This window comes from Bombina bombina, chromosome 3 (genome assembly GCF_027579735.1).
Source record: "Bombina bombina isolate aBomBom1 chromosome 3, aBomBom1.pri, whole genome shotgun sequence".
In the NCBI taxonomy this organism is placed as follows: Eukaryota; Metazoa; Chordata; class Amphibia; order Anura; family Bombinatoridae; genus Bombina; species Bombina bombina.
This window is the reverse complement of record NC_069501.1, coordinates 418,714,534-418,735,755: the sequence shown is the minus strand read 5'-3', so window position 1 is coordinate 418,735,755 and position 21,222 is coordinate 418,714,534. Positions and strand designations below refer to the sequence as shown.

At 39.6% G+C, this 21,222-nt stretch overlaps 1 protein-coding gene across 1 annotated transcript in view; it reads left to right on the top strand.

Annotated features, from left to right (window-relative positions):
* The first annotated feature begins 718 nt into the window (after positions 1 to 718).
* The window catches only part of LOC128653381 (CTTNBP2 N-terminal-like protein), a 32,655-nt gene continuing 12,151 nt past the window's right edge, over positions 719 to 21,222 (top strand). Inside the window, exon 1 of the mRNA XM_053706628.1 lies at positions 719 to 1,182. Within this exon, the coding sequence (XP_053562603.1) occupies positions 919 to 1,182 (264 nt within the window). The 5' untranslated portion in view covers positions 719 to 918. The remainder of the gene's footprint in view (positions 1,183 to 21,222) is intronic.

The following is a 21,222-nucleotide window of genomic DNA, read 5'->3' as shown; positions in this document are numbered from 1 at the left end:
TAAAAATATCAAATAATTACCTTTCGCATTTAAAAATAAATAAATAAACATTATAATGCAATACTTCCAAAAATCATCCTCCCTTTACCATCACCTTAGGTTTCCTCCTCCCCCCTAGGCAGACACTTTTTCTGCCCTACCAGAAACAGAGCGCTACGGCCAATTTGAAGCTGTAACGTTCCCTTCTATTGAGATTGAAGGCACAAGCTCATGCTGCCTCCAACACAATGTCAGATTGCTTATACAGAGGCTGAGAGAATGCAGCATGAGCGTGAAACTTCATCCTCAACCGGCAGAGCGTTATAGCTTTTGGAGGGGGGTGATTTTATTAAATATTTCCTTATTTTACATTAAAGGTAAGTAATTCTGTTTTTTTCATTCTGACATTATAAAGGGAATAATCCCTTTAATGGGATTTTGTGTGTAACTACCATTTGAAATTAAATATAGACCAAGGATATTTATTTACGTAAAATATGACAGGAGTCCTAAATTATGACATTTATAGGAGCCTTGTTAAAGGGACACTAAACACATTTCATATACCTTCCTCTAATTGTGGTTGCTGCCATATTAGAACCTAGGTTATACCGCAGGTATCTCAAGGAGAGTTTCTGCACATGTGCAAACGCATCAGCACTGGAATGTAGTGAAAGACAGATTTCAACATGGCGGAACCTGTGACTAGAGGGAGGCAGGGAAAACCCTCAATGCTATGCGTATAAAACGTATTTAGTGTTTAATGTTCTTTAAATATGCCCATATCTATACATATTTGCTGTCAGTGTACTCAGTTGATTTTAGATTTTATGTACAGCAGTACTTATGTATTTATTTTGAAACCGCTACAGATGTGATATCGAGACTTTGTCCACATTGTTGTAATTCGTTTTGGTGTAAATGAGGGTAATATTTTGAATGGAATTACTTACAGCGTTTTTGATTTCTCAGGCTCAGCATAAAGATCGATTTATCGAGGAACGTTATGGGAAATTCAATATCAGTGACCCCATGCTTGCACTGCAGAGGGATTATGAGATACTAAAGGAAGAAAATCATGGCCAGAAGCCTCCAGTCTGTTCCAACCCTCTGTACATCCTGAAGGAGGTGATGAAGCAGTGCAAGAATATGCAGGAGAGGATGCTGGGTCAGCTGGCAGCAGCAGAAAGCAGACACAGGAAGGTAAAGACACAGAGTTTAACTATGTATCTTGTTCTTCTTGCTTCATACTGGGAAAGACTTTTATAGCTCAAAATAGAGGAAAAACCTCTAAGCTTCTAACTTCTAAGCTCCTAGTATTAAAGGACCACTAAACACAAATTTGTAAACTAAATGATTTTGAACCCTCAGATCTGAGATAATTTTGCAATGAAAACTTCAGATTTATTTTGTCAAAGGAGTATATTGTTTTATGCTCGTTTATTTCACGGACTTCCCTGTCCCCCAGAACAAAAGATCCCTTGCTAACTAATCACAAACTAATATTCATATATAGCATGAACTCTGTTTGCACATGTGCAGTTGAGAGAGACTGGGGAAGCCTGTCCTTATCTCTTCCCTTAAGGAGGTTTAGCACTAATTCAACTTAGTTACTATTGCAAAGAATGATTCTCCTATCATGATTGTTGATGCAATACTGATAATCCACCTTTTACAAACATGACTGCTTAGAGTCTTAGAGGGGAGGGTGAAGCAAACAAAAGCTCACATACATTGCCTAAAAGTATTAACCCAAACCTCTCTGGGAGAAAGTAAAATAAGAAATTTTTACATGTATTTTACAGCAAAAGGAAGCAAAATAAATAATGAATGTATATTGCAATAACGTTTCACAAACTTAATGGTCCTTTAAGAGATTGAAACAGGAGGAAGATAGTTTTGTAATATGTGTTTATATAAATGGGTTAACCAAACCCACACATAGTCATACTTTTGCAGAATACATAGCAATGCATACTGTGTTAAAAAAGGTCTGTTTTAGCTTATTTTTCATTCTGAGATAAACACCACCTACTAACGCAGATGCTGCTTGTTCAGATTAATCTGTGTGAAGTCAAAATTAAACTTTCATGACTCAGATAGAGCATACAGTTTTAAAGGGATATGGAACAGTGCTCCTTTAGTAAAAAAATGTATTAAATCAAAGTAAACTTGAAAAGAAACAGGTTAAATCCTTTTAAAATGATGAATAATACATATTGCAATTATTTATATTAAAGGGACAGTATACACCAATCTTCATATAGCTGCATGTAATAGACACAACTATAAACAATAATATGCACAGATACTGATATAAAAATAAAGTATAAAACCTTTTAAAAACTTACTTAGAAGCTCCCAGTTTAGCTCTGTTGTTGAGGTTAGACTGGGAGACCTACTGACAGGGGCTGGGAAAGCAGGAACAGGCACACGCCCCTCCCCTGCATATGAAAAACATAATTTATGTAAGAACTTACCTGATAAATTCATTTCTTTCATATTAGCAAGAGTCCATGAGCTAGTGACGTATGGGATATACATTCCTACCAGGAGGGGCAAAGTTTCCCAAACCTCAAAATGCCTATAAATACACCCCTCACCACACCCACAATTCAGTTTAACGAATAGCCAAGAAGTGGGGTGATAAAAAAGTGCGAAAGCATATAAAATAAGGAATTGGAATAATTGTGCTTTATACAAAATCATAACCACCACAAAAAAAGGGCGGGCCTCATGGACTCTTGCTAATATGAAAGAAATGAATTTATCAGGTAAGTTCTTACATAAATTATGTTTTCTTTCATGTAATTAGCAAGAGTCCATGAGCTAGTGACGTATGGGATAATGACTACCCAAGATGTGGATCTTTCCACACAAGAGTCACTAGAGAGGGAGGGATAAAATAAAGACAGCCAATTCCTGCTGAAAATAATCCACACCCAAAAATAAAGTTTAACGAAAAACATAAGCAGAAGATTCAAACTGAAACCGCTGCCTGAAGTACTTTTCTACCAAAAACTGCTTCAGAAGAAGAAAATACATCAAAATGGTAGAATTTAGTAAAAGTATGCAAAGAGGACCAAGTTGCTGCTTTGCAAATCTGGTCAACCGAAGCTTCATTCCTAAACGCCCAGGAAGTAGAAACTGACCTAGTAGAATGAGCTGTAATCCTTTGAGGCGGAGTTTTACCCGACTCAACATAGGCAAGATGAATTAAAGATTTCAACCAAGATGCCAAAGAAATGGCAGAAGCTTTCTGGCCTTTTCTAGAACCGGAAAAGATAACAAATAGACTAGAAGTCTTACGGAAAGATTTCGTAGCTTCAACATAATATTTCAAAGCTCTAACAACATCCAAAGAATGCAACGATTTCTCCTTAGAATTCTTAGGATTAGGACATAATGAAGGAACCACAATTTCTCTACTAATGTTGTTGGAATTCACAACTTTAGGTAAAAATTCAAAAGAAGTTCGCAACACCGCCTTATCCTGATGAAAAATCAGAAAAGGAGACTCACAAGAAAGAGCAGATAATTCAGAAACTCTTCTGGCAGAAGAGATGGCCAAAAGGAACAAAACTTTCCAAGAAAGTAATTTAATGTCCAATGAATGCATAGGTTCAAACGGAGGAGCTTGAAGAGCTCCCAGAACCAAATTCAAACTCCAAGGAGGAGAAATTGACTTAATAACAGGTTTTATACGAACCAAAGCTTGTACAAAACAATGAATATCAGGAAGAATAGCAATCTTTCTGTGAAAAAGAACAGAAAGAGCAGAGATTTGTCCTTTCAAAGAACTTGCGGACAAACCCTTATCTAAACCATCCTGAAGAAACTGTAAAATTGATGAGAAAGACACCAAGAAATATAAGTCTTCCAGACTCTATAATATATCTCTCGAGATACAGATTTACGAGCCTGTAACATAGTATTAATCACAGAGTCAGAGAAACCTCTTTGACCAATAATCAAGCGTTCAATCTCCATACCTTTAAATTTAAGGATTTGAGATCCTGATGGAAAAAAGGACCTTGTGACAGAAGGTCTGGTCTTAACGGAAGAGTCCACGGTTGGCAAGAGGCCATCCGGACAAGATCCGCATACCAAAACCTGTGAGGCCATGCCGGAGCTACCAGCAGAACAAACGAGCATTCCCTCAGAATCTTGGAGATTACTCTTGGAAGAAGAACTAGAGGCGGAAAGATATAGGCAGGATGATACTTCCAAGGAAGTGATAATGCATCCACTGCCTCCGCCTGAGGATCCCGGGATCTGGACAGATACCTGGGAAGTTTCTTGTTTAGATGGGACGCCATCAGATGTATTTCTGGAAGTTCCCACATTTGAACAATCTGAAGAAATACCTCTGGGTGAAGAGACCATTCGCCCGGATGCAACGTTTGGCGACTGAGATAATCCGCTTCCCAATTGTCTATACCTGGGATATGAACCGCAGAGATTAGACAGGAGCTGGATTCCGCCCAAACCAGAATTCGAGATACTTCTTTCATAGCCAGAGGACTGTGAGTCCCTCCTTGATGATTGATGTATGCCACAGTTGTGACATTGTCTGTCTGAAAACAAATGAACGATTCTCTCTTCAGAAGAGGCCAAAACTGAAGAGCTCTGAAAATTGCACGGAGTTCCAAAATATTGATCGGTAATCTCACCTCCTGAGATTCCCAAACTCCTTGTGCCGTCAGAGATCCCCACACAGCTCCCCAACCTGTGAGACTTGCATCTGTTGAAATTACAGTCCAGGTCGGAAGCACAAAAGAAGCCCCCTGAATTAAACGATGGTGATCTGTCCACCATGTTAGAGAGTGTCGAACAATCGGTTTTAAAGATATTAATTGAGATATCTTCGTGTAATCCTTGCACCATTGCTTCAGCATACAGAGCTGAAGAGGTCGCATGTGAAAACGAGCAAAGGGGATCGCGTCCGATGCAGCAGTCATAAGACCTAGAATTTCCATGCATAAGGCTACCGAAGGGAATGATTGTGACTGAAGGTTTCGACAAGCTGCAATCAATTTTAGACGTCTCTTGTCTGTTAAAGACAGAGTCATGGACACTGAATCCATCTGGAAACCCAGAAAGGTTACCCTTGTCTGAGGAATCAAAGAACTTTTTGGTAAATTGATCCTCCAACCATGATCTTGAAGAAACAACACAAGTCGATTCGTATGAGATTCTGCTAAATGTAAAGACTGAGCAAGTACCAAGATATCGTCCAAATAAGGAAATACCACAATACCCTGTTCTCTGATTACAGACAGAAGGGCACCGAGAACCTTTGTAAAAATTCTTGGAGCTGTAGCTAGGCCAAACGGCAGAGCCACAAACTGGTAATGCTTGTCCAGAAAAGAGAATCTCAGGAACTGATAATGATCTGGATGAATCGGAATATGCAGATATGCATCCTGTAAATCTATTGTGGACATATAATTCCCTTGCTGAACAAAAGGCAAGATAGTCCTTACAGTTACCATCTTGAACGTTGGTATTCTTACATAACGATTCAATATTTTTAGATCCAGAACTGGTCTGAAGGAATTCTCCTTCTTTGGTACAATGAAGAGATTTGAATAAAACCCCATCCCCTGTTCCGGAACTGGAACTGGCATAATTACTCCAGTCAACTCTAGATCTGAAACACATTTCAGAAATGCTTGAGCTTTTACTGGATTTACTGGGACACGGGAACGAAAAAATCTCTTTGCAGGAGGTCTCATCTTGAAACCAATTCTGTACCCTTCTGAAACAATGCTCTGAATCCAAAGATTGTGAACAGAATTGATCCAAATTTCCTTGAAAAAACGTAACCTGCCCCCTACCAGCTGAGCTGGAATGAGGGCCGCACCTTCATGTGGACTTAGAAGCAGGCTTTGCCTTTCTAGCTGGCTTGGATTTATTCCAGACTGGAGATGGTTTCCAAACTGAAACTGCTCCTGAGGATGAAGGATCAGGCTTTTGTTCTTTGTTGAAACGAAAGGAACGAAAACGATTATTAGCCCTGCTTTTACCTTTAGATTTTTTATCCTGTGGTAAAAAAGTTCCTTTCCCACCAGTAACAGTTGAAATAATGGAATCCAACTGAGAACCAAATAATTTGTTACCCTGGAAAGAAACGGAAAGTAAAGTTGATTTAGAAGCCATATCAGCATTCCAAGTTTTAAGCCATAAAGCTCTTCTAGCTAAAATAGCTAGAGACATAAACCTGACATCAACTCTGATAATATCAAAAATGGCATCACAGATAAAATTATTAGCATGCTGTAGAAGAATAATAATATCATGAAAATCATGATGTGTTACTTGTTGCGCTAAAGTTTCCAACCAAAAAGTTGAAGCTGCAGCAACATCAGCCAAAGATATAGCAGGTCTAAGAAGATTACCTGAACACAGATAAGCTTTTCTTAGAAAAGATTCAATTTTCCTATCTAAAGGATCCTTAAACGAAGTACCATCCGACGTAGGAATAGTAGTACGTTTAGCAAGGGTAGAAATAGCCCCATCAACTTTAGGGATTTTGTCCCAAAATTCTAATCTGTCAGACGGCACAGGATATAATTGCTTAAAACGTTTAGAAGGAGTAAATGAATTACCCAATTTATCCCATTCTTTGGAAATTACTGCAGAAATAGCATTAGGAACAGGAAAAACTTCTGGAATAACCACAGGAGCTTTAAATACCTTATCCAAACGTTTAGAATTAGTATCAAGACGACCAGAATCCTCTATTTCTAAAGCAATTAGTACTTCTTTAAGTAAAGAACGAATAAATTCCATTTTAAATAAATATGAAGATTTATCAGCATCAACCTCTGAGACAGAATCCTCTGAACCAGAAGAGTCATCAGAATCAGAATGATGATGTTCATTTAAAAATTCATCTGTAGGGAGAGAAGTTTTAAAAGATTTTTTACGTTTACTAGAAGGAGAAATAACAGACATAGCCTTCTTTATGGATTCAGAAACAAAATCTCTTATATTATCAGGAACATTCTGCACCTTAGATGTTGAAGGAACTGCAACAGGCAATGGTACTTTACTAAAGGAAATATTATCTGCTTTAACAAGTTTGTCATGACAATCAATACAAACAACAGCTGGAGGAATAGCTACCAAAAGTTTACAGCAGATACACTTAGCTTTGGTAGATCCAGCACTAGACAGCGATTTTCCTGTAGTATCTTCTGACTCAGATGCAACGTGAGACATCTTGCAATATGTAAGAGAAAAAACAACATATATATAAAGCAAAATTGATCAAATTCCTTAAATGACAGTTTCAGGAATGGGAAAAAATGCCAAAGAACAAGCTTCTAGCAACCAGAAGCAAAGAAAAATAAGACTTAAATAATGTGGAGACAAAAGCGACGCCCATATTTTTTCGCGCCAATAAGACGCCCACATTATTTGGCGCCTAAATGCTTTTTGGCGCCAAAAATGACGCCACATCCGGAACGCCGGCATTTTTGGCGCAAAATAACGTCAAAAAATGACGCAACTTCCGGCGACACGTATGACGCCGGAAACGGAAACAAATTTTTTGCGCCAAAAAAGTCCGCGCCAAGAATGACGCAATAAAATGAAGCATTTTCAGCCCCCGCGAGCCTAACAGCCCACAGGGAAGAGTCAAATTTTTGAAGGTAAGAAAAAATGAATAAATCAAATGCATTATCCCAAATATGAAACTGACTGTCTGAAAATAAGGAAAGTTGAACATTCTGAGTCAAGGCAAATAAATGTTTGAATACATATATTTAGAACTTTATAAACAAAGTGCCCAACCATAGCTTAGAGTGTCACAGAAAATAAGATTTACTTACCCCAGGACACTCATCTACATGTTTTGTAGAAAGCCAAACCAGTACTGAAACGAGAATCAGCAGAGGTAATGGTATATATAAGAGTATATCGTCGATCTGAAAAGGGAGGTAAGAGATGAATCTCTACGACCGATAACAGAGAACCTATGAAATAGACCCCGTAGAAGGAGATCACTGCATTCAAAATAGGCAATACTCTCCTCACATCCCTCTGACATTCACTGCACGCTGAGAGGAAAACCGGGCTCCAACTTGCTGCGGAGCGCATATCAACGTAGAATCTAGCACAAACTTACTTCACCACCTCCATCGGAGGCAAAGTTTGTAAAAACTGAATTGTGGGTGTGGTGAGGGGTGTATTTATAGGCATTTTGAGGTTTGGGAAACTTTGCCCCTCCTGGTAGGAATGTATATCCCATACGTCACTAGCTCATGGACTCTTGCTAATTACATGAAAGAAAGAGCCATTACCCCAATGTTTCTCAACCACAGTTCTCAAGTACCCATAACAGGCCAGGTTTTCATTATAGCTAAACTAGAGCACAGGTGAAATAATCAGCTGATCAGTAACCATGGTTATTAACCTGCTCTCACCCATCAGATGATTATTTCCCCTGTGCTCTAGTTCAGCTATAATAAAAATCTGGACTGAGGTTGAGAGACGCGGCATTACACAACCAGGAGTCTGTAAACATCAGTATACATCTAAAACTTTGGGGCTTGGTTAGGATTCTGAAAATCAGCACAATGTTATTTAAATATAAGTAAAACTATGCATTTTTACAAAAACACTCCCAGATGGGCTTTATAAATGGATCATCTACAAGACATTTATGCAAAGAAAAATCTAGTGTACAATGTCCCTTTAAGTATGACCCCTGCTTAGTGCTTTTTTATTACAACAATGAAATAGACTGTTTTATATATATTTAAACAACTTCCCAATTTATTTCTGTTATTAAATCCGCTTCATTCTTTTGGTATCCTTTGTTGAATAGTAGGTTTAGGAATATATATATGTGCAGGCAGCAAACAGCTAGCTCCCAGCAGTGGATTGCTGCTTCTGGGCATACCAAGTTATGCTCTTCAACAAACTATACCAAGAGAACAAAGAAAATGAAATAGAAGCAGTAAATTGAAAAATTGCATGCTCTATTTGAATCACAATAGTTTCATTTTTACTTTACCGTCCCTTTAAGGTTGTAAATCATAACCAGGGGATTTTAGAGGCTATCAACAGATATGGGGATTTCTGGATTTGGTTCTAAGACTTGTATTTCAGATATAATCTCAGGGTACAAGGCTAAATCGGAAGGTATTTGGTGTATTATTACCTTGGGAGCAGCTTCCTGTAAGGATTTCTTAAAGATGAACCTGTGATATGGCTCCACTGCTATATTATATTCAGGCTATGGTACTAAAAGACCCAAAATCCTGTCCAATAATGTTCATCAAATTTATATATACACGAACCTAACAACTGGTGCAAGAAAAACATCATATGTTTATGTTTCTCAGTGTGCACTGGGGTCTGATGTGTTTATGTGGCAAAGAGAAGGTCAGCAGAGATAAAGGGTCTTATAGGGGCGTGTGGCCTATAAATTGGCAACAGGATTATGTGGTCTAGTCTGAGGTCGGATGTGGACCTATAGCTTAGAGACTGGCAGCAGTCTCATCAGAGATCTTTAATGGGCAGGAGGCTTAAAGTGAATTTAAATTTTGATGATAAAGTTTAAAGATAAAGTTTAAAGATAAAGTTAAAAATTTGATTAAGAACAGGGGCATTTTAATTCATCAAAATGTACATTTCACTGTGTTGTGAAAATACTTCATCTTTTAATCTTGACAGCCGCTCCTGCTTCCCCCGGTCGTCGCAACCCTTCTCCTACGTCAGAAATGACGGATCGGTCATCCTACAATCACGGCTTCCCCCCTGGGGGAATCAGTGTCTGGTTCAACGCCGTGATTGGAGGAAGCCGGATTCCTCATTTTAGATCCAGGAAGAGGCTTTGCGACGGGTGGAGGAAGCTGGAGCTGCTGTCAAGATTAAAAGGTAAGTCTTTTCACAACACAAGTGAAATGTAAATTTTGATGAATTAAAGTGCCCCTGTTTTTAATAGAATTTTTAAAAACCGGGCACTTTATCATCAAAATTTACATTCACTTTAAAGACTGGCATCAGCGCTATTGGACCTCATCTGATGTACATATGAGTATGTTTCATGGAGAGAGGCAGCAGAGCTAGGGTATCTAGTCTGGTGTGGGAATGTCGCCTGAGACTGACAGCAGAGCTATGGGGTCTCATCTCAGTTTTGATGTGGTCATGTGACCTAGAAAATGGCAGCAGTCTCATTAGAAATCTGATGTGGACATGAGGCCTAGAATGTCAGAAGAGCTATAGCGTCTCATCTGTGTTCTAGAAACTAGCAGCAGAGCTTTGGGGTCTCATCTGACGCATCATGTGGGGTTTGTTACCTCTGTCTAACTACTTCAGTTGCTCAATATTTTCTTTTGTTGAAACAGTTTACATTGGTATTTTACCATCATTCAATATGGCTACACAGAGTGTATAGAACATACATAAAGCACCAATTGGCCTGGATAAAAGGAAAATAGGTGCTCCCCAATTATTATTATCATTTATTTTTAGATAAACAGATTCTGAAGGGCTATGTCCCCTATGCAATGAATCATATTATTATAATTAAAAAAATGTATTATTACTACTACTACTAATAATAAATTGTAATGAAACTACAGATACTGCAGTGCTATACAAGGAAGGATGTACAATAAATAAACAGAACAAGGAAGGCAAACTAGGACAAAAGACTAAAGGGACTAGAGAGCCCTGCTTCCTCAAGTCATTTCTGCTTGAAATTCCTTAAAAAACAAAGACTTTGAGGACTTGGCTGTCAAAACAGGACAGTTTCAGAGACAGGGAATTTGCTTTTTGTCCACAGCTCAGGCACAAGGAATGTGAAACCTGAAACCATTAGTGTTGTCATCTACTTAGGGGGGAGCATTAATGACACGTGGTTGCCTATTTGTGTACATTGTCTATGGTAACTCACATTCAAATCTAACATTTTGTGTTTTTAAAAAGTTAATGGAAAACAAAACATCTTTGAGGTATATACATTTTAAGAATAAATATGCAATCTCATGCAGAAAAGGTTTTACATTATTCAAAACTATTTAATGACAAGTGCTTGTTTTTGTTACTGACAAGTAACAGATTGATAATGAATATAGTGGGTACAAGAGCATTTTTTTTTTTCTAATGATTTGTAGATTAACTTCCATTTTTGAAAAGTGTTAAAGCAATGCTATTGCGTCCCCTAGTGGCTTCTGGATATATTGCACTTTTTGGAATTACAATGCCTTCAAAATAATTTATTCACCTGAATTTAATTTTTTTTTTTTTTTTATATATATCTTTGCTTTCTATTACAGTTATTGAAGTCAGTGTGTTAAGAGATCTTTGAACCATTATTTGTAGGGTTTTTCAAATTCACAGCCATTCATATCTTTTTTTTTTTTCTATGGGTTTTGAATGGTTTCTCCTGACTTCCACGTATTTGGCATCAATAGCCCTCTATAGCAGTGTACCAGATTCAGTTTTTGGATTTATCTAACTGCACAGTATTACTCTCTAGTTTCAGGTGGCATATTGTGGGGTTTCAAACTTTAAAAGGCTTAAATGAGTTTATGCAGCTCAGTTTATCTGTTAATAAACACTGTTGTGTCCCACTTTAAAAAAAGTTTTTTAAAAAAAAAATATGAAGAAAATCACACTTTTAAATAATGAAACGTGCACAAATAATATTCAAATAAAACTGTCTATTTTTGATCTCAGTTTTGCTTTTATAAAATGTTTAAACAGAAAAATAGTTTTATTATAAACTGAATACTTCATGCATCTATGTTAAAGATATAGGAAAGTCAAAATGAAACTTGCGTGATTTAGATGGAGCATGCAGTTTTAAGACACTTTTAAATGCACGTCTGGTTTCAAATTGACCTTGTTCCTTTGATATCCTTTGTTGGAAAATAATATGTACATATCCTACACTACTGGTAGCTACCTTTTGTTTGGTGTTTACGCACATTTGACCCCAGGATTTATATCTAAAGTGTATTTTCTAGTGATTGGATTGTCAGGTTCTTCTCTGAGAGTAGAGGCTATGCCTTCTGCTGACCATTCCTCTGATAAGGAGTCAGTGCCTGAATCCCAAGCTGTCTGTCTGTGTGTGCTCCAGTGGAGGATGTATCCTTTTATTGTTGGAAAGAGTATATGCTCACTTTTGCTAAGAGAAGTGCATAGGGTGATTGAAAAGTTTTTCAAATCCCTACCTAAGTAGCATGTTGCTTCCCTTTTCCTGAATCCATCTCTGAAATAGTGACCAAGGAATGGAACAAACCAGGAACTTCTTTTGTTCATTTAACAAAATTTGAAGCCATGTTTCTTATTCCTACCTTTTATTATAGCGAGCATGGAGAATTATTCCCAAGGTGGATGGTACTGTTTCTACTTTGGCCAACTGAACGACTATAGCTCTAGAGGAAAGTACTTTGTTAAAAGATCAGGCAAGTCTGAATGGTGTGATAATCCTATGGAGGTTTCTGTGACTCTGCTGAAGAGATTCACTGTAATGATGTTAGCTAGACAGGCTCTGTTGCTGAAGTCTTGGTCAGCGTATATGGTCTCTAAGAGTAGACTGCTTCCTTTGCCCTTCCAGGGAAAGATCCTGTTTCATCAAAGACTGGATGCTATTATTTCCACTGTAACTGGCAAAAAAGTTGTTTTCCAGACCTCAGGATGTTATAGTCACTCAAAGCTATCCATGAGTCACAGAACTATCCCTCAATTTCCACTGCTGGCCTTACTCAGGAATCATAATTGGTGCATAAATGTACTAAATAGTTTGTTGGTCCCCCTTTTTAGGAGTTTAAACGTAGCATCAATGGTGCTGTCGCTGATAGCGTTATACAGGCAGAAGCTTCAATCAGCCTACTTAAAGCCTCATATACGCTGTGAGACAATCCTTGCCCTATAGTGGACATTTATGGACATTGTGGCATTGATGGTTGCCTTTTCTCTTGTAAAGGTGTATCCAGTCCACGGGTTCATCCATTACTTGTGGGATATTCTCCTTCCCAACAGGAAGCTGCAAGAGGACACACACAGCAGAGCTGTCTATATAGCTCCTCCCCTAACTGACACCCCCAGTCATTCTCTTGCAGCTCTCAACAAGAAAGGAAGTATCAAGAGATATGTGGTGACTTAGTGTAGTTTTTGCCTTCAATCAAGAGTTTGTTATTTTTAAACGGTACCGGCGTTGTACTGATTTACTCTCAGGCAGAAATTGGAAGAAGAATTCTGCCTGGAGGTTTGATGATCTTAGCGGTTTGTAACTAAGGTCCATTGCTGTTCTCCCACTTAACTGAAGAGTATGGAAAGAAAATTTCAGTTGGGGGGACGGTCTGCAGATTACCTGCTTTGAGGTATGTTCAGTATATTTTTTTCTAGAGAGATGATAAGGTCTAGAAAATGCTGACAGTGCCTGATATATTTGAGGTAAGCCTGATACAGTGATTTAACAACGACTGGGATCATGCTTGCAAAAAAGGGTAATATTCATGTTTATACTCATATTGCTTAGTGTAAAAACGTTTGCTTGGTTTATAGAAAAAACGTTTTTTCTCTGAGGTTGATAAATCTTTATTTGGGGCCTAGTTTTCCACATGGCTAGCTAGATTACTCCTAGGAGTACTTTTTTAAGGCCCTCTGACATTGAGTGCATGGTGGGAGGGGCCTATTTTTGCGCTCTAAATGCGCAGTTGATTTTCAGACTGAGACATCCAGCTTCCCTAAAGGAGTCCTCTGGCATCTAGGGCCACTATAGAGGGTTTTGTTCCTGCAAAATTCGTGTTTAAGGGCAGGTAGGAGCCACAGCAGAGCTGTGGCATTGTGTTTGACTGTTTGTTAACGGTTTTAACATTTTTCTAATCCGTTTTTGGGCCTAAGGGGTTAATCATCCATTTGCAAGTGGGTGCAATGCTGCTTTAGTACCTTATACACACTGTAAACATACTTTTTATCACTGTTTTGCAGTTTTATGTGGTAGTTTTTTTCTCTTAAAGGCACAGTACTGTTTTTATATAATTGCCTTTTCACATTTATTAAAGTGTTTTCCAAGCTTGCTGGTCTCATTACTAGTCTGTTAAACATGAAGTAAAAGGGAGAGATAGGTGCGCTAGGCCAAATAGATAACCAAACACCCCCTTAAAAAGACAAATATCCCTACAATTGTCTAAAATAAGAGAGAATAATACAGGTACTAAGGGAGGCGCTAAAAAAGCCAAAGGTATCAAGCACTTATAAAATTTTATAAAAACACATATGCATACAATATCATATATAAAAGGGGACGTCTCCCCAAAACGAATACTACTATTTAATTACTTAAAATACTAAAAAATACAATTGATATAAATTCCCACAGATAAAAAACATACAGTCTGTATAGAGCAGTCCCAATCAGTTCGTTATATTAAGGTCAGAAAGAAATGTCTTTTCTCCATATAAAAAGTAACTGAGTATGCGGTCAGCGTTTCACTAGTCAAATACCACCAAGCTGCCAAATTGATAGACCAATTGCTGCCAAACAGTGTAAGTAGATAGTTATATACTTGCAATTCCAAAGTCCTCTTACTGTGTAAGATATCACTTTAGCAAAACATTCAGCCGTGTACTTTACCAGATCCTTATACGTGAGGTGGATGTCTTTTCCCCTCGCCCGGTATTCACCTCGAGCGGGGCCGACTGAAACTTTCTGGCGTCTGACGTCACTGAAAGATGTTCCGGTTCAGGAGAAGAAGCCGATTCCTGCGCTTACTTCTATGACCTGTAGTCACGGTCCTCTCAGATGAGCCCTGCACTTAGTGCTTATAGCACGCAAGGGATTGGATACTGGGCAATGTGAATGATATCCCAGAATTGCTGCCAAACAAGATGATATACTCCTATTTTGGAGAAAATAGTTTCAAAATGTATAACCCGGGTTATTAAGTAGGATATGTAAATTGTTGTCACAGAAATAAAAACAACAACACTGCCACCACACACGACGCGTTTCGCCCTCCTATGGGCTTTATCAAGATCTGTTAAACATGTCTGACATAGAGGAAACTCCTTGTTCATTATGTTTAGAAGCCATTGTGGAACCCCCTCTTAGAATGTGTACCAAATGCACTGACCTTTCTATAAGTTATAATGACCATATTATGGCTTTTAAAGATTTATCACCAGAGGTTTCTCAGACTGACAAAAGGGAGGTTATGCCATCTAGCTCTCCCCACGTGTCAGAACCTATAACTCCCGCTCAAGTGACGCCAAGTACATCTGGCGCGTCCAATGCATTTACCTTACAAGACATGGCGGCAGTTATGAATCATACCCTCACAGAGGTATTGTCCAAACTGCCAGGGTTACAAGGAAAGCGAGACAGCTCTGGGGATAGAACAAATACAGAGCTCTCTGACGCTTTAGTAGCTATGTCTGATATACCCTCACAATGTACAGAAGCCGAATCAGGAGAGCTTCTATCTGTGGGTGACATTTCTGATTCAGGGAAGGCGTTACTTCAGTCTGACTCTGAAATGACAGCGTTTAAATTTAAGCTTGAACACCTCCGCTTGTTGCTCAGGGAGGTTTAAGCGACTCTGGATGATTGTGACACCATTGTAGTCCCAGAGAAATTGTGTAAAATGGACAAATACTTTGCAGTGCCTGTTTACACTGACGTTTTTCCAATCCCTAAGAGGTTTTCAGAAATTATTACTAAGGAATGGGATAGACCAGGTGTACCGTTCTCTCCCCCCTCCTGCTTTTAAAAAGATGTTCCCTATAGATGCTGCAACACGGGACTCGTGGCAGACGGTCCCTAAGGTGGAGGGAGCAGTCTCTACTCTAGCTAAGTGTACAACTATCCCCGTCGAGGACAGTTGTGCTTTCCTAGATCCAATGGATAAAAAATTAGAGGGTTTCCTTAAGAAAATCTTTATACAACAAGGTTTTATTCTCCAGCCTCTTGCATGCATTGCCCCAGTCACTGCTGCAGCGGCTTTCTGGTTCGAGTCTCTTGAGGAGGCTCTACAGGTTAGCCAATTCATTTATTTCTGACGCCGTTTTTCATTTAACCAAGCTAACGGCTAAGAATTCAGGTTTTGCCATTCAGGCGCGTAGGGCGCTATGGCTTAAATCCTGGTCAGCTGACGTTACTTCAAAGTCTAAACTTCTCAACATCCCCTTCAAAAGGCAGACCCTATTCGGGCCTGGACTGAAGGAGATCATTTCTGATATTACTGGAGGAAAAGGCCACACCCTTCCCCAGGATAGGTCCAACAAATTAAGGACCAAACAGACTAATTTTCGTTCCTTTTGAAACTTCAAGAGTGGCGCAGCTTCATCTTCCGCTACTACAAAACAAGAAGGAAATTTTGCCCAGTCCAAACCAGTCTGGAGACCTAACCAGGCTTGGAACAAGGGGAAGCAGGCCAAAAAACCTGCTGCTGCCTCTAAGACAGCATGAAGGAGTAGTCCCCAATCCGGGACCGGATCTAGTGGGGGGCAGACTTTCTCTCTTCGCCCAGGCTTGGGCAAGAGACGTCCAGGATCCCTGGGCTCTAGAGATTGTTTCCCAGGGATATCTTCTGGATTTCAAAACTTCATCACCAAAGGGGAGATTTCATCTCTCACAATTATCTGCAAACCAGATAAAGAGAGAGGCATTCTTACGTTGTGTTCAAGACCTACTAGTTATGGGAGTAATCCACCTAGTTCCAAAGGAGGAACAGGGGCAGGGCTTCTATTCAAATCTGTTTATAGTTCCCAAAAAAGAGGGAACTTTCAGACCAATCTTGGATCTCAAGATCCTAAACAAATTTCTCAGGGTCCCATCCTTCAAGATGGAGACTATTTGAACCATCCTACCTATGATCCAGGAGGGTCAATATATGACTACCGTGGACTTAAAGGATGCTTATCTACACATTCCGATATACAGAGATCATCATCATCAGTTTCTCAGGTTCGCCTTCCTAGACAGGCATTACCAGTTTGTGGCTCTTCCCTTCAGGTTAGCCACGGCACCAAGAATCTTTACGAAGGTTCTAGGGTCCCTTCTGGCGGTTCTAAGGCTGCGGGGCATAGCAGTGGCCCCTTACCTAGACGACATTCTGATACAGGCGTCAACTTTTCAAATCGCCAGATCCCATACGGACATTGTTCTGGCATTCCTGAGGTCTCACGGGTGGAAGGTGAACAAAGGAAAGAGTTCTCTCTCCCCTCTCACAAGAGTTTCCTTCCTAGGAACTCTGATAGATTGAGTAGAAATGAGAATTTTTCTGACAGAGGTCAGGTTGTCAAAGCTTCTAACTTTCTGCCGTGCTCTTTATTCCACTTCTCGTCCATCAGTGGCTCAGTGTATGGAAGTAATCGGCTTAATGGTAGCGGCAATGGACATATTTCCGTTTGCCCGCCTACATCTCAGACCACTGCAACTTTGCATGCTCAATCAGTGGAATGGGGATTACACAGATTTGTCCCCTCTACTAAATCTGGATCAAGAGACCAGGGATTCTCTTCTCTGGTGGCTATCTTGGGTCCATCTGTCCAGAGGAATGAGTTTCCGCAGGCCAGAATTGACTATAGTAATGACAGATGCCAGCCTTCTGGGCTGGGGTGCAGTCTGGAACTCCCTGAAGGCTCAGGGTCCGTGGACTCAGGAGGAGGCCCTCCTTCCGATAAACATTCTGGAACTAAGAGCGATATTCAATGCTCTTCAGGCTTGGCCTCAGCTAGCTGCGGTCAGGTTCATCAGACTTCAGTCGGACAACATCACGACTGTAGCCTATATCAACCATAAGGGGGGAACAAGGAGCCCCCTGGCAATGTTGGAGGTTTCAAAGATAATTCTATGGGCAGAGGTTCACTCTTGCCATCTCTCAGCTATCCATATCCCAGGAGTAGAGAACTGGGAGGCGGATTTTCTAAGTCGGCAGACTTTTCATCCGGGGGAGTGGGAGCTCCATCCGGAGGTATTTGCCCAGTTGATTCAACTATGGGGAAAACCAGAACTGGATCTCATGGCGTCTCGTCAGAATACCAAGCTTCCTCGTTAGGGGTCCAGGTCCAGGGATCCCAAGGCAGTGCTGATAGATGCTCTAGCAGCGCCCTGGTCCTTCAGCCTGGCTTATGTGTTTCCACCGTTTCCTCTGCTCCCTCGTCTGATTGCTAAAATCAAGCAGGAGAGAGCTTCGGTGATCTTGATAGCTCCTGCGTGGCCACGCAGGACTTGGTATGCAGATCTGGTGGACATGTCATCCTTTCCACCATGGACTCTGCCTCTAAGGCAGGACCTTCTACTTCAAGGTCCCTATCAAAGCGTGGTTTTTCCGAGTCGGTCATTGATACCTTAATTCAGGCTCGAAAGCCTGTCACCAGGGAAATCTATCATAAGATATGGTGTAAATATCTTCATTGGTGTGACTCCAAGGGTTACTCATGGAGTAAAGTCAGGATTTCTAGGATATTATCCTTTCTCCAAGAGGGATTGGAGAAGGGATTGTCAGCTAGTTCCTTAAAGGGACAGATTTCTGCTCTGTCTATTCTTTTGCACATATGTCTGGCTGAGGTTCCAGACGTTCAGGCGTTTTGTCAGGCTTTGGTTAGAATCAAGCCTGTGTTTAAACCTGTTGCTCCGCCATGGAGTTTAAATTTAGTTCTTAAAGTTCTTCAAGGGGTTCCGTTTGAACCTTTGCATTCCATAGATATTAAACTTTTATCTTGGTGTCAGGATTGTGTGCAGGACTCTCTTTTCCTTAGTGTTATCTAACCACTGTACCTTTAAGACAACTTTACATTCACTTCCTGTTCCCTATAAAAGACCATCAGCCCTTTAGTTCATTGCTTGGTATTGAAGCTGTTACACGTTTCTAGGCTTACTCTGCAATCCATCCAAGTCTGTGTACGTATCTTGCTAACTTGCTTTGAGCTGCTACAGTTAACATCATTCCGGCCGGATCTATTGGATTCATTCGCGGTGACATCACACGCCAACTACACTGACCGACCGGTACACATCAGCTCTCTATATCACGGAATACCGCAAACCGGACTGCAAGAACCTCTGTATCTAATATTATAGACAACCACTTCTCTACAGGTATCTTCACTCACTGTGATAATTATAACCAGACTTTAAGTGACTTTTAAACGGATACTCTCATTTAAATTATCAACCTGTATGTTTGGTTCCTAAAATTGATTCAGTTTACCTATCCAGTTATATCTATTGGATATTATCCATGTGATTCCTCATTACTCTTTCAGGCATTATTATCCTCATTAGCATCTTATGATTTTTTCCTCTTTTCCATATTTGCAATTATTTTATTTTTTCTGCTACATTCTGGTTTCTGATTTAACGACCTTGCTGCAAATTCAGTGTTTATTCACATGTGGCAGAATCAGGGTTTGTTAATTCAAACTAACCATATATCAAATTGCTTAGTAGTTATTGTGGGACACACTTCGCTTACAAGTAGCACTTGTGTTTATCAGTTACTCCTAAGCTACAAAACTCAATTCTAATCTCAGCAGCTGTGGTTTTACTAAAATACTCTCTTTGCTCTTTAGAAAATTTGTCTGCCTGACAGAATACCAAGCCTTACAAAATATGGACCCAGCTGAGATGACTACACAAATTCAAACTTTAAATCAAAAAGTAGAATTACTAGCTGATGGCCTTAATACCTTGAAGGCCGAGAATGTTGCTCTTAAAGCCTATATTAAAGATTATCTTGAAACTAAAATACATTCACCTGAGCCACAGGTTAGCCTGCCAGAAAAATTCTATGGAGACAGGGCACACTATAGAGATTTTAAGAACGCATGTCTCCTGCTCTTTACATTAAAACCTCAGTCTTATCCTAACGATAGGACTAGAGTTTTAACTATTATTTCTTTCCTTAGAGGGGAACCACGTAGCTGGGCTAATAGTTTTTTTGAGACTAATGAAGCTATACTCAACTCATTGGATCAGTTCCTCCTAGCTATGGGTCAACTCTATGAAGACCCCTTCAAACAACAAACTGCAGAGACCGCACTCAGGGCTTTGAAACAAAAGAAAAGGGTAGTCGAAGACTACATTACAGATTTCAAGAGGTGGGCGAAAGATTCCGAGTGGAACAATTTATCTTTGAGGAATCAGTTCCGTCTGGGTCTTTCAGACGCCGTTAAGGATGAGTTGTCCCGCACGGAGATTCCTCCCACTTTAGAGGAGTTAATTAAACTTAGTATTACTATTGATAGAAGGTTAAGGGAAAGACAACATGAAAGAGCATACCCTGAAACTTATATTAAGAAAAGTACTAGTTGTAATCCAACAACTTCCTCTAACAAATCAAACATTGAACCCATGGAGATTGGATTCATCAAAGGCCCTCTAAGCCCCCAAGAAAAAATCAGACGAAGAGAGAATAACCTGTGTCTCTATTGTGCCTCAAATGAACATTCTGTTAAAGATTGTCCAGTCCTGCTGAAAATTAAGGGTGAGTCAAATAACTCTACTGTGTGTTGCAGCATTTATGATAAAAAAACATTCTACTGTAAACTCTCAATTTCTTTTCAGTGGGATCATCATCGCCTCAACGTACCCGCAATAATTGATTCGGGAGCTACAGCTTCCTACATAGATAAGGACTTTACACTTGTCAATAAAATTCCACTTGTGCACAAAAAATGTCCTGTATTATTAAGGGGTATAGATGGGAGGCCCATATCTTCAGGTTTAGTAGAATATCAAACAATCCCACTATTAATGGTAACCCCTGAACATCATAGGGAGTACTTATCATTCGATGTCATAGCCTCACCTGTATCTCCAGTCATTTTAGGCTTAAATTGGTTATCTCTACATAATCCACAGATTAATTGGTCAAACATGGCTCTCACTTTTGAGTCCAACTATTGCAATAATACATGTTTTCCAATGAACATCATGCTCGCTTCTGCTATACAGTCTGATATACAACTACCTGAACAGTATAGAGATTTTGCTGATGTATTCAGCAAAAGTGAATCAGAGAATCTACCTCCCCACAGGAAATACGACTGTCCTATTGAGTTAGTACCAGGAGCTGAAATACCTTATGGGCATATATTCCCATTATCCAATCCCGAACTTACTCATTTAAAAGTTTATCTTGAGGAAAACTTAAGAAAAGGATTTATTCGCCCCTCCACCTCACCAGCAGGAGCTGGCATATTTTTTGTTAAAAACAAAGACGGTTCTCTACGTCCTATAGTAGACTACAGACAGCTAAATAAAGTAACTGT